At 41.8% G+C, this 14524-nt stretch overlaps 1 protein-coding gene across 2 annotated transcripts in view; it reads right to left on the bottom strand.

Annotated features, from left to right (window-relative positions):
• The window catches only part of PPP2R1B (protein phosphatase 2 scaffold subunit Abeta), a 34420-nt gene extending 20737 nt beyond the window's left edge, over nucleotides 1-13683 (bottom strand). Inside the window, exons 1-10 of one of the 2 annotated variants that reach the window (XM_069554996.1) lie at nucleotides 13503-13647; nucleotides 12535-12625; nucleotides 12030-12130; nucleotides 8635-8867; nucleotides 8201-8348; nucleotides 3660-3815; nucleotides 2883-2997; nucleotides 2394-2464; nucleotides 1908-2042; nucleotides 1011-1184 (exon numbers count right to left, since the gene is read on the bottom strand). In XM_069554996.1, the coding sequence (XP_069411097.1) occupies nucleotides 1011-1184; nucleotides 1908-2042; nucleotides 2394-2464; nucleotides 2883-2997; nucleotides 3660-3815; nucleotides 8201-8348; nucleotides 8635-8867; nucleotides 12030-12130; nucleotides 12535-12625; nucleotides 13503-13616 (1338 nt within the window). In that variant the 5' untranslated portion in view covers nucleotides 13617-13647. Of the gene's footprint in view, nucleotides 1-1010; nucleotides 1185-1907; nucleotides 2043-2393; nucleotides 2465-2882; nucleotides 2998-3659; nucleotides 3816-8200; nucleotides 8349-8634; nucleotides 8868-12029; nucleotides 12131-12534; nucleotides 12626-13502 lie in introns of both variants that reach the window. The other variant, XM_069554994.1, reaches the window with a different exon arrangement.
• Nucleotides 13684-14524: the final 841 nt, after the last annotated feature.

Raw genomic sequence — 14524 nt, forward strand, 5'->3', positions numbered from 1 at the left:
ACATGCACAAATTTCATAAACTAAGTACACCAAAATAACAACACAAACTCAGTAGTCCAAGAAAAGAAAAAATAAATCTCATATGCTATGATATGAAAGGAATAAAAGTGAAAGAGGCGAAACAAAGTGCAGTAATACTAGCTATAAACTGACACATTGTGAGCTTTCTCAAAAACTAGTCAAGTATTCATTTCTCTCAACAATCAACAAATGTTAAGTGCCTGATTAATGCCAGGCACTATGGGAGGCCCTGGAAATAAAACACTGAACACAGCCCTGCCCAAAAAGAGATCAGCTGTCTATCTCCTCATCTAGATTTTAACAGTTAATAATAAAGTGCAGCCACCATGATGAGGGCACATCACACCAAACTCAGAACTGACTAGGGTACCTGCTATAAGAGGAAGGAAAGGATGTGGCTATAAAACCCAGCACTGAAATTTTAATTAACTTGTTTTCAATAAAACTATTCATAAATCTCAAACAGTAACAGATAATGTGATAATACAAACTCTGGCCAAAATATCAGCATTACAAACTTCAATACTCCTTTTTCATATGGGGAGTCCTCAACTCCCTTTAACCAGAATGCAAGAAAAGTGGTAACCAGAGACATTTGCTCAGAGTACAGGCAGAGAGGGAAGCTTCCCTGAGCAAAAGTCAAATCTCGAAACCATACTCCCCTTTCTTCTCAGATAAATATTCCTTAAGCCACAGAGTCATTAAGTATCACAAAATCTATGTGACATATACCAAGAAATTATATATTCTTCTGTGGCTTTGCTTTCAGATGGTGGGGAGGTGAAATGTGTTTTTATAATACATTTTTGTTAGATGCAAATGCACTGATGAAAATGAAAACCACTCTACAGGCAACTGACAGAGACCATACTTTCTCATGCCTCTAAATGAACATAACCGCATGAGCCATGTGGGCCTCCTGCTGGCCCTGGGGAGTCTGCTCCACTACGTGATGCTATCCTTCAGCTCACAAGAGCGCCCACACTCACCAGCTGGCCCGCCAACAGTGGCATATACTCGATGATGGCCAGCCGGACCCTCCATTTGGCATCTTCAGCCAGCTCCACTATGGCAGGGAGGAGTGACTGGGAGAGCTGCCGGATCCCAATCACTTCATTTACACAGTCCAAATTGGAGATGATGTTCAAACGAACTTCAGGACACTGCAAATACACAAGACCCAAAAGAGCACATATAAAGATCAAGTTCTCTGATCAATATTCTCCTACCACCATGATGAGCAAATACATTTTAAAATGAGAAAGTGTTGACTTGCATGAAAAAACTATTGTCTTGGAAGAAATACTTAATACTGAGTACACAAATAATTCAAACTGCACAATTTAATTGACTTAAAACTCTCAATGAAAAGTCTATGAAATGTAAAGAGCACATAAGCTATGAAATCAAATTACATGTATTCAAATCCCATATCGACCCAGCTGAAACTTCAGGCGGCTTATTTTACGTCTGTGCCTCACCTTCTTCATCTGTAAAATGGGAATAATAGTAAGACCAACCCTCAAAAATAAGATTGCTGTGAAAATTACACATAACAATAACACATGCAAAGCACTGATGATCATGCCTGGCAAACAAGATAATTTTTATAATATTATATCTAAATTTAAATGAAACTTTTCAAATAAAGATCCATTAAGTTTAAAGATAAGAAAAAAACAGTGAATATAATCAGGAATTAGGCAGAGAAGATGGACAGCCATTTTTACGTCTGTATCAGTGGCCCATTTTCTCAGGAACTTGTAACTGCGTGCCCAAATGCCATCAATGGTTTAAAATAAGTTACTTTTTCAGTGACACCCCAAACAAAAACCAAACCAAATCACCGACTATCAAAGGACAACAAAATTTACAGCCAGACTCACCTCATCCTTTAACTGAGCTAAAAAGAGAGGTAGAAGATGTTCAATGGTATTCTCTTTGCCCAAAATGGTAGACAACCCCATAATTACAGAAGCTAGAGCCGACTTGACATGTTGATTTGTATCAGACACTAATTCCTAGAATAAAGTCAAAATTAAAAGCCTTTAGTTTTTTTGCAAGACAACAGAAACTTCCAAATGACTTCTCAAGGAATTTTAAAAGATAGTGCTCTTTCAATACTGATTAGTCAATAGTTTCCTCAGACCATCTGTCAGATAAAATAAACCTATGCAAAAAAGAGCATTTTGCACTTACAAAATATTAATAAGTAATAAATAACAGTGTCACACATTAATATAACTGTCCCATTCATCCCTGGTCCACGTTTAAATTCAAAGAGCTTTAAAGTAATACAAACAAAAATTGAGGTCAGGTTTACCTTCACACAGGGCAAAGTGTAACAAAAAATAAACTAAAGTTAGGTTTACCTTTATATAAGGCAGAATTTGATTCATAATCATGGTCTCTCTACCTTCCATAGGCAAGTTCTCACAAAGTTCTAAAATATACAAAGAGAAAAAAAAAATGCTTATGTAGAGCCATTTACAAGGAGCCAAATGAAGAAATTTAACCAGATTTATCAAGTTTCAAGTTAAATCAAATCATATGTTTAAGCAAATAAGTTCCAAGGAAGAAAAATGGCTGCTTTTAAATGCACCTTTTGGTCAATCTATATGCCACTGTGTACCACACCAATCCAATCTGGATTGGATACTTTTTTTTTAAACAGAAGCTATTTGGTTTTAAATAAATAAGGGAGTAGCTTTATGTGACAATGTTAACATCTCAACACATTAAAATCATCACTATTTTTCTGAAAACATAATCTGTAAGACCAAAAAAAAAAAATACAAAATTCACTGACATAAAAAAATGCACCAAAGTGATCTAGTTACAACATAAACTGACACCTTAACCTTTTACTTTATGGGCAGCAGCTGCTCGGACTTCAGCTTCACAGTCTTTGAGTAGGTTCTGAAAGGCGGGGATGAGGTCATTTAGGGTGATTTTGGGACCCACAGCTTTCTGGAGCTATAAAAGAATTTGTACAGGTTTTAATGCACTCTAATCAAAATAACTTAACAAGCACAATGCAATCATCAAGTATAGACAGTCCCCAACTTATGATCGTTCAACTTAAGATTCTTCAACTTTAGGATGTTGTGAAAGCAATACACGTTGACTAGAAACCAAATTTCACGTTTTGAATTTTGATCCTTTCCTGGGCTAGTGCTATGTAGCACTACCCCCTGTGATGCTGGGCAGAGTGGGGAGGCCAGAGCTTCCCGTCAACCGTGGAATCACAACGGGGAACAACCGATACACTTAAAACCACTCTGTTTTTCACTTTAAGTACCAGTATTGAATAAATTACGTGAGCTATTCCACATTTTATTATAAAACAGGTTTTCTGTTAGAGTATTCTGCCCAACTGTAGGCTAATGTAAGTGTCCTTTAAAAGTTTAAAGTAGGCGAGGCTAAGCTATGCCGTTCGCAGGTTAGGTCCATTAAATGCACTTCCAACTGCAGTGGGTTTCTCAGGACATAACCCTATCATGAGTCAAGGAAGGTCTATGTATATTTTTGCCTCAAGCACTTCCAATTCAGAAACTTTTGGTTATGACAGCAAATCTGTGGGTTTCTGAGGGTTTTCTTCCTTTTAGTACTTAAAAAATGTCAGTGCACTACTTTACCTCTGAAAATTTGTCAGCTACCATATAGCGAACTCGCCAAGATTTATCTTCTGCTGCTTGTCGAAGTGTAGGCATCACCAAAGCCTCAATGTCATCCTGAGACAGTAACTGGGCAATACTGACACAGGCTTCCACAGCTAGCAGGCGCACTGAATCCTAATGAACAAAATTCCTTTCTGTTAGACAGTATTTACTGAGAGCCATGAGGCAGTGTGCGGTTGTGGTAGTGCTTGGGTGTCCTTAAAAAAAAAAAAAACATTATAAGCAGTTCATGTCTTTATGTCTTGAAATAGCTGTTCCCTTTGCCTGAAATGGCAAGGCAGAAATGACTGTTCTCTGAGTGAACAGCAAAGTTAACGACGTTAGTTAGAACACAGAATTTTTAGTAAGGAAAATGAAATAAAAATGTAAAGATTATGTGAGGCAAGAACATTTTAATGATGTCTCTAAATCCTCACTCTAGGAAGCTGAGCATTAAAAATGAAAACCATGCTTGTACCAGTTGTTTATAGAAGATCAGAACAGAGGAATAGAAAGGGGATAAGGGTAAGGAATGGCAATAATTCGAGTTTAGGCATGAGATAATGACTTGGAAAAATACACAGAAAAACAAAAATTTTAAGTAATTTTTAAAAAACATTAAATTTAAATGCCGATGATCAAGGACAGAATAACTTTTGAGATAGCCAACCCTAGAAAACCCAGCAGAAAAAATTAGAAAGGGATTAATGAACTCAATTTCCCAAATGTAACCTGCCAAGTACCAACCTACTATCTATATATCCTTTGTAAAAGTAGTAATATACAAATAGATAGATCAATGAAAAATCAGGAATTGAGACTATAGATTGGGGAATCATAAATATATTAGTAGGAAGTGGAAATACATAAACATCTGAGCCCCCAGATGAAACGTCAAAAACCGTAAAAGTATGTAACATATTTATACGTGTGTATCTGTGCACACGCAAGCACACAAGAGGCAACAGTGCCTCCAGCTTTCCAAAATATTATACATTTTAAAAATTATAGATCAACAATAACCTACTACATGCCCAAGATACTCACTACCCTATCTAAATGAACAGGCTAAAAAAGGCAAAACTTTATCTTTGGTACTGGTCATACAGCTATTTTCAGGTTCCAAAAACTATGCTGAATCAAGGAGCTACTTTCATCGATGTAAATACACACACCCATCAATACTTTTTCAACTAATCAACTACTCTTCTCCCACAACTCCCGATTTTCTTCCCTGTATCTGCTACTCCTCCCAGAATCTTCTCCATCTTGGCAGTGACAGCAGTATCCACCCAATTTCTCAAGTAAAATCAAGAAATCTTGATGTCTCTTCCCTTCTTCCAACTCAATCACAGTTCTACTGACCACCTCCAAACCGATCACCAGATTCTTTCCATCTTCACCATGCCACCCTAGTTTACCACTGTCTCTTGTCAGGATTATTGTAAAAGTCGCCTAACTTGTCTTCGTGTTTCTATTCTCACCCCTCACCTTACAATTTAGTTTTCCACCTACAAGCCAGAACAATCTTTTAAAATTTTAAGTTACATAAAATTACATCCCTGATTAAAATCTTGGTGTGTTCTCATTATACCTAGAAAAGAAAACCCAAACTCAACACACTGTTTAAAGGTCCCCCACAATCTGGGCCCTAATTGAAAAGTGAAAGTCGCTCAGTCGTGTCCAACTCTTTGCAACCCCACAGACTGTACAGTCCATGGGATTCTCCAGGACAGAATACTGGAGTGGGTAGCCGATTATCTTATCCAAATTCTTATCAGAGTCCTTTTCACCCACTATGCTCCAAGCACAGGATCTTTACATACACTGAATGTCCTCTCCTCTTGGAATTCTCTTTTCCTAGAGCTCTGACACACGTGGAAAGGGCGTCGCCGGCATTTTTCTGTTCAAGTTTCAGTTTATGGCACCTCTTCATGGCCGTTCTCTGACTGGCCAGTCTAAAAGAATGCTTATATTCACGCCCCACCACTATGGTACCCTATCCAATTCCCAACAGTTTTTACGTTTATTTGGCTGCACTGGGGTCTTAGCTGCAGCATGTAGGATCTTTTGATACAGCGCACCAACTCTCTAGTTGTAGCACAAGGGCATAGCAGCTGTGGTAGGAAGGCTTAGCTGCTCCACAGCTGATCCAAGCATGCTGGATCTTAGTTCCTTGACCAAGGATCAAATCTATGTCCCCTGCATTACAAGGCAGGTTCCCAGCCACCAGGGAAGTCCCTCCATCATCGTTTTGATCCCTAATATTTTATCTGTTTACTGTGCTTTCTTTCATTAAAATATAAAGGGCACAACAGCACGGTCCCTCATTTAACACTGAAAGCCAGCATGAAGAATAGTGCCTGATTCACAGAATGTACTCAATAAATACTTTCTCAGTGAATGACTAAGAAAGGAGCAGCAATTCTATCAGTGGTCACAGTGAATACACACACACATGTTACAACTAAACAAATAATTCTTTCAGCATCCATTGCTGTTAATACCACAACAAGACATGCCTCTTGATGAAAAGCAGCCTCCATCTAACAAAGTGATCTTACTGCCCCCAAAATATCAAATCAGCTCTCATTAAGCCTCTAGATCAGGGCTGAGGCAGATATTGGCCAAATATGGAAAGCAGCTAGTTTCTGTAAATAAAATTTTCCCAGAACAGCACCATGCCCGTTAGTCTGCATATGACAGTGTGTGACACACAACAGCAGAGCTCTGTAGTTACAACAGAGACTGTCTGGTCCACAAAGCCTAAAATATTTACTATCGGGCCCTTTACAGAAAAAATTCACAAATCTCCACTCTAGATTCAACTACCAATTTTGCAGGACAAAAGAAAACATTGCGTTATACCATGGGAAATGTAATCAACAAAATCTCAAATAAGGATTCTAAACCTGTGCTCTCCAATGTGACAACCATTATCCTACTTACTCCCTACTTCTGAGCGCCTGAAACACAACTAGCGCCACACATTCTAATGGTAGTTACTCTGGATATACTGGGTTAATAAAATACATTATTGAAATCAATTTCACCTGCTTTTCACTTTTTAAACTATGGCTACTGTGAAACTTAAAATTAACAGGTAGCTTACATTGTATTTCTGTTAGATGGTGTTGTTTTAAACCATACTTTATGAATAGTAAAAATGCAAAGAAAAGTAAGGAGGTGGTTACCACAAAAATCAAGAAACAGTGTTACAGTCTTAAGGGGGTAGGGAGTAGGAACTGGGAGGGGAGTGTGTTTGGGAGGCAGATCATGCTGGGCTTCCTGGATAATGGCTATTAAAGTTCTGTATCCTTTCACAGACGAAAGTTACAGGATAACATGCCTTGTATTACTTAAGATGCATATTCACTTTGTACTGCTTTGTATATATTATTTTAACAAATTTAAAAAATTATTTTGAAAGATTTATCATCTTCAAATCTAGAATCTGAACATGAGACTCAAGGTATGTATCTGCTGCTCTGGATCCTGTAAACATACAGTGATCTGAGGGCAGAACTAGGTAAACTGTTCTTCTAGCGTCCAGGAACTCAGGGCGCTGATTCTCCAAAGCACCATAAGAAGAGCACTACAGCTCAGCAATGAAGGTCACAACTCTGGAGCTAAGCTGCCTAGACTCAAGTCTGCACTCCAACACTGCTCACTATGCAACCATGAGCAACTTACTCCAATTTCCTGTGCCTGTTTCCAATTGGGGCTGTTGTAAGGGCTGAATTACTTCACATATGTAAACCACTTAAAACAGGCTGAAAAAGATTCATTTGGGTGCTTACTAGCATATTATTATTGCTTTTTGCTGTTATTTAGTCGCTAAGTCATGTCTGACTCTTCCGCCACCCCATGGACTGTAGCCTGCCAGTCCCCTCTCCAGTGAGATTTCCCAGGCAAGAATGAACACTGAAGGGGGTTGCCATTTCCTTCTCCGGAGGATCTTCCCAAACCAAGGATTGAACCCGCGTCTCCTGCATTGGCAGATGGATTCTTTACTAGCACTGAGTCACCAGGGAAACCCATTATTATTGCTAATTTCTACACTGATGAGATGGAGATTCTTGGATTTATAACTGCCCTCATACAAAGTTATCCCATACACTCATAGAGAGGATGCAGAGGGTCAAAGAGCCTTCCCAATACATGCTATGCTTGTTTACCTGAATGCCAAAATTCCAGGAAACATTACTGTCCCACAATAACTCAGCCTGCAGTACCCAAAGGTATAGCTACTCTTTAATGTGGCTTTGGTCTTCCTTCCTAATTATGGCTCCCAATTCCTCAACTCCCCTTCAACAGATGCTAAATGGAAAAGGAAATCACAGTTTGGCTAAGAAAGAACTATAAGGACACTGGGATGGGTAATCTTAAACTTTAGCCAGGCCAGAATTAAGTAATAATTCTGAAAAAAAATGATACTAACATGAGAACCAAAACATCCAAAGAAATTCTTCAAATGTAAGCGCATATTTGTGTACTTTAATTACTAAGAGTTAACCTACCTGTTCATCTGAAGCTAGATTAGTAAACAAAGGAACGATTTCACTTTTCACACTGTCTAATTCCAAAACTTTTGCAAATTCACCCAATTTGGAAGCAGCAGCACGGCGTACCATTGGTGTGTCGTCTGAGCACAAGGAACGGAAGTACCTGCAGCAAAATAATGAAGGTATTTCCTGTTACATGCCACTGATTAAGCATCCCCCCAACACATACAGAAATTTCAGAGGTTTTCTCCTACGAACATCAGGCATTAGACTTCTACTCACAGAAGTAACAAAGGAAAACCCACTGGTACCTTCACCTGGACATTGGTAACTGTTGTCATCGATCTGACTACCCTGATACCAGCCACTCACTGGTAACAGGGTAGTGTGTATCCTGTCAGCTGTGAGCTTCCAATAACCCCAAATAACTAAAAAATACCATATCTTACTGTCTAATTTCTCCTTTGACAGCAATGGAAGCCCTGGGATAGCAAACGCTGAACAAACCACATGCGGATGTGCGAGAGGTGAACCAATCCCCACTCGCTAAGCGTTTCACCAGAGGTACGAAGTGAGCCTCCAGAGCCACTGGCGTGTGCTCCTGCGAGATCTGCCTCAGGGACTCCACAGCCTTGTCTCGAACCACAGTCTCTTCCACAGTTGCCAGGCTTTCCAGAGGAGGCTGGATAGACCAAAATGGAAAACCAGAGAAAACTTACTCAATCAGGTTAGATACAGATTATCATCTTTTAAAGTGACTGAAAGGAGGTGGGACAAGCAACCAGAATGTTAGCTACATCACACCAAACAGTTACTCTCAGTTCACACGGTGATGGCATATGCTGTGTCCAACCTGAAGACACGATTTCTGTAGGACAGCCAAGGTTTCCTGTCCCAGATGGCAATTCCCAGATGGTGTCTATGAATGACATGGTGGAAGAGACCTGACACGATATTAATATCACTGTGAACTGAATCACTCAATTTAAAGGCTGTGTAGCCAAATTCGACAGAACCATGTGTACTTCCTCAAAAGTGAGTGCAGAAACATGACCACCACTGGGCACCACAATTACAGGAGGACCCCGCATCAGGACACCGAGTCCACGGCGTCTGGAGTATCATTCTACCGTTCCTGGAGGTGGAAGCTACCTCTGTCAATTCACTCCGCACCACTGACTTTTCCAAACTATTAAAGGCTGAGTGCAAAATTACTTTTCTCCGAATACACCCAGAATTTTTCCATGAGCCAGACACAGAGTGGGACGTTATGAAAGAACAATTAAGTTAAAGGTACAGAGACAGTAGGAATCCTTGCCTGCAGCTTTAGAAACAGTAGAGACCAAAGGGGTTGGCCCTGACTAGGATCAGTGAGTGAGCAGGGCACAGACCAGGGAAAAGTACAGAGGGCAGATTCTCTGAACTGCTGCTCTTCTGGGTTTGCACTCAGTCCGGGCAGATTCAGGATAGAGCATGAAGTGCCAATGTTAAAGACAAAAGCCACATGTAGAACTGACCAGGAGAGTGAAACAGAATTATGAGTCAAAGGAAACAAGGGAGTCTACATAATACATTTCAAAAATTATTTGATATAAGGTACTCAGCTTTCCTAAGGGAAATTTCAGAAGCCCTCTGAAAAGATACTGTTTTCTTAAAAGCAAAGGCCTTTCGAGTTCTGTCCACTGCCTTCTCTGACCTCCTCTCATGCAGTATCATTGATAATCTCTATCACTACTACGGAAGAGCAAGCTCCTGTCTCTTGATTAAAACTTGGCCTATTTCTCCATGACCTTTTCCCACAGCCCTGGGACCACCACTTCCGCCTACTCTAGCACCAACACTTTATACTGCAATCAACCAGTTTCACACTTCCAAGGCTCCTAAACTCTTTCTTTTAAAATGATAATTACTTTTAAATTCTAGCACTGTGGAGAGGGAAGAAATAAGGCCATGATTTCTTTGCGCTAGTTTACTTTTAGGAGGGGGGGTGTCTTTTGACTTTTCTTAATTTTTTAAAGATTTACTTATTCAAGTACAGTGGTCTTACAATGTTAATTTCTGCTGCACAGCAAACTGATTCAGTTATACATATATTTCTTTTCCATTATCGCTTTATCACAGGACATTGAATACAGTTTTATATTCTAATGGAGAAAGATAACAACTCATCAGGGCAATAACTAGATGGTGTTGAATGCTCTGTAAAGAGAACAGGGGGAATTCCTTGGTGGCCCAATGGTTAGGACTCTGTGCTTTCACTGCTGAGGACCAGGGTTCAACCGCTGGTTGGGGAACTAAGATTCCACAAGCTATGTGGTGCAGTCAAAGAGGGGGTAAAAACAAGGATGATGTGGTAAGGGATGAGTGGGGAAGAAATTTCAGGTTGAGAGGCCAGGGAAGGCATTGCTGAGACGCATTAAAGCTGGCATCTAAATGATAAGGAGCCAGTCACAAGAAGCTCAAAAACACATGTTATTATAGGGACTATCCAGGGCAGTAAGCTTGGTATATTCAAAGAATAGAAGGAAGACTATTGTGAATGGAATGAGGTTATTAAGAGGGAATATGATATGAGATAGGCTCATAGGGGCAAATTTTATAAACTAAGGTTCAAACTAAGGTAGAAATTATGAATTTTCTAAGAACCATGGAAGGGAGTGAGTGATCCATCTCTGGGTGAAGAGTGAACTGGAGTGGTGGGGCAGAAGGCATGAGTGGAAAGCAACTAGATTACTGCAATAATCTAGAGGAAAGACCACGTGGTCTAGAAAGACCAGTGGAAAGATGAGCTAAGTGGTAGTAGAGATGGAAGAAAGAGAACTGATTTGCAATACATGCAGAATCTACAGGAGTGACTGACGGATTTGATGTGGGAAGTGAGGGGAAACAGATTCAAGAATGTCTCCCAGGTTTTGGCTGCGCAACTAACTGGGTAGATGGTGATGCCATTTACTGCAATGGGACAACTAATTAGGATACACTTTGGGGAAAAAACTGCGTTCTGTTTTAGACAAACTAAATTTGAAATGCCTGTTTCACACCCAAGTAGAAAAACCACAGCAGATATATATAACACAGATATTTATATCTTTCTACATATATCTATATCTGGAGCTCCATGGAAAGGTCAGAGGTAAAGACAGAAGTCATGAGAGTCAGCAATATAATACAGCCAATACTGAAGCCTTGAAGCATACAACCCCATCATCCTGTGCAGCTGTCAAATTCCTAGTCATCTTTCACACCCCAGTTCAGACATTCTCTCCCAAAGAGATCTTCCCCTATCACCCCGGGTTAATCCCTTTCTCTTTCATGTGCTTCAAATTTTTCCATCTAACACATAGTAATTACTTGTTGACACAAAAGGACAGAGGCCTTATTACACTCCCAAACCCTGGTGCTCACCTTTAACATGAACATTGTAACTTCAGTGACTGATATAGAAGGTTCTCAAATGAAATTCACAAAGGAAGTCAGAATCAAAAGCTACACTTAAAATTAAGGACAAAACTAATAAACATTTCCAAAGCCACAGCATTGTTAGATGAGAATTAAGATTTCCACCATAAGAGGGAAAAAAAACCATGAACAGAAACAATCCAGTCCTTTTTCTCCTAACTGCTAAAGTAACAAGTCAGAGAAGAGAAAGTTCCCACATTCACAACCAGAAAAATTAAGAAAGGTTGAGTCCAAAATGCCTACATTATTTGTTCTCTCAATAGCTAACACTGTGACTATCCCTAAAAAGATCTGCATAAAAAAATGCTGCACTGTGCCTATCACCAAACAATGTACTATTTATACTGCAAAAGTTCTAGAAGGAGAGCAGGCAGAATATACTCACCAGCAAACAGTGGGCAAAGTCAGGACCTCCCACCAGGCCAGTGAAATTTCCCAGCTGCTCAGCAAGAGCTAACAGTACCTCATCTTCATCATAAATTGTATCTGGAAATGACAAGAACCCAGTATTCATCAACAAGGATAGCTGGCCCAAAGCTGGACACTCATACAAAACTAGGAAGAGACTCCATATGTAAGTAGACGATCTGCCGCCATCCTAACCGCCTTTTCCTCCTTCTCAATCACGTGTCTTCATGGATTTGTTTTACAGAAGGAACTAGAAATTCATAATTACATATCAATTACTTTTCTATTAGCTAAATAGTTAATATCTGAATATGTCTGGCCACAACATTACAATGTATGCTCTGCCCTGTTTCTTCACAGTAGAAACAACAGGCTCAGTTTAGTACTTACTAATACTATGGGCAACAAATTCAAAACAGTCCAAGTTTCGAAAGCCATTGGAAAACAGAAATGCCCAGGCCTTTCCTCAAAGAGTCACATACCTGTAAGAAATGGCAGCAGTTCAGTTCGTGTCCTTTCTACTCCAAGCGCTAGAGCAATTGTTGATAATTTCTTAATACTATTGAGACGGAGCTTTAAAAAAAAACAAAAAACAAAAAAAAAGGTAGAAAGAAGAATGAAGTTAAGAAGCACTTGTGATTTAGACCAAAAGAGAGTAGCTGCAAACAGGTGAGGTAATGGCATACAGATAAGAAGGGGAAAAAACCTTTAATTTACACTTTATTCTATGAGGAACCTCAAAAACAAGGGAACACGCCTTCTTTAGCTAAAGTAAGATTTCTCAGGAGAAACCCTCTGACGGGCCCATTAAAGAAATGAAAGAAAATACAATATCTGGAAAAGCGAGACAATTTTAAAAAGAGAACTGTAGCAGTGGTAAAACAGGTGAGATGGCTGAGTACCACCCCAGGCTTTTCAAAGAAAAGTTCCATCAGAGCTGACATCCCGCCTCGGTTACTTTAGCCACCCCACCTAATTTCTAATTTCCACTCAAGCCGGGCCAGTTTCCAGCAGGCCGCGAGGAAGGCAGTCATTCCCCTGCATTTCACAGGGCGCCTCTGCGTCCCGCAGCCCCTCGCGGCCCCGCGCCGCCCGCCTCCCGCTCGCCCCGCTACGGGCGCTGCCAGCCCCGGGCTGGACGCAGCGTCCTCACCGCCAGGCCCAAAAAGGGCGCCCGGGCGGCAAGCCGGTTCCCCCACAAGCACCCAGGACCAGGTGGGACTCCGGGCCGCCGCCTCAGCGGGTCAGAACAAGGCGTGCGGGGCAGGCTCCGGGGCCGCCGGGTCCTCACGGGTCCCTCATGTGTCTCTCCTCTCCTCCCCGTCAAGTTTCCGCTCAGAGTCCCGGCTTTCAATCCCCGGGCCTCCCCCAACCTCGGGGGCCGGCTGGCCCCCTTCCCTACCACGCGCCCAGCCAAGCCCGCGTCCGCTGCCGGGCGCGACTCCAATACCTGCACGTCCTCATTGCGAAGCTCGTCGATTAAGACCGCGATGGGGTAGAGCGAATCGTCTCCATCTCCGCCGGCGGCCCCCGAGCCGGTGGCAGGCCCCGCCACACCCGCCATGTTCTTCCTCCTCCGCCGGGTTACCGCCGCCCGCTGCGCGCCCTGGCTCCGCCCCGCGCCCTGGCCCCGCCCCGCGCCCTGATAGGCGGGGCTAAGGCCTGGGCTCGGCGGGAGCGGGAGTCCGGGAACTGAGTGCCTGCAGAGCAGGTGGGGACCCCCGGCCGGTCCCCTTTTCCGGAGCTCTAGGTCTGAACTCCAAAACACAGATGGGCTTAGAAGGCGAAAGGAGCCCCCGTGTCCTTTTCCCAGGAGAAAGAAATAGGGACAGGGATTCATCCTGCTCGTGCTGATCTGAAGGCGTCGGAAACCTACCTGAGTGACGTGTGCTGTGCCCTCTTAGGACTCAGGGGACCAAGAGGATGCTCGAGGCCAGGAGGAAAAAAGACTTAGCGCCTCCCTCCCCCGACTTCATCCTGGCCCGGAGCCATCTGGGTCTCCAGCCCTAATTTCCCCCGCTATATCCTCAGGCTTCCACAAGCTTCCACAGAACCCCTCCACCCCTTCCTCCGGCCTGTGCGCCAGAATTGTATCTGGCTCCTGCTCCCTAAGACAAATACCGCGGGCGGTGAGAGAAAATGAACAGTGCTATCCAAACTCCCCAGTCAATATTTTTTCCGCTTTCTCCATGCAAGCTGTTAAAAACATGCTGCTCTCTTGTTGTTGTGTTTCTTTTCAGTTTGGTACTGGAATGCTGCCTTCTGTGTATTTTCTTTCTCTTATTTTTTAGGTCTTTAGCATGCTAGAAGTACAACAATCAAGCAAAACTAGGACAAGCTTTAATCCTTCCAAATTGGGTGAAGCGGCTACTTTGCTTGTACAAAAAAGGCTAACCTGACCTCTCTAGAACTCCAAGAGTCCTCAAAGGCAGCGGTGGGAGGAGGTCCAAAGGTATAAGAGTTCTTGCAAAG

The sequence above is a fragment of the Ovis canadensis genome, chromosome 15, assembly GCF_042477335.2.
Source record: "Ovis canadensis isolate MfBH-ARS-UI-01 breed Bighorn chromosome 15, ARS-UI_OviCan_v2, whole genome shotgun sequence".
Classification (NCBI taxonomy): Eukaryota; Metazoa; Chordata; class Mammalia; order Artiodactyla; family Bovidae; genus Ovis; species Ovis canadensis.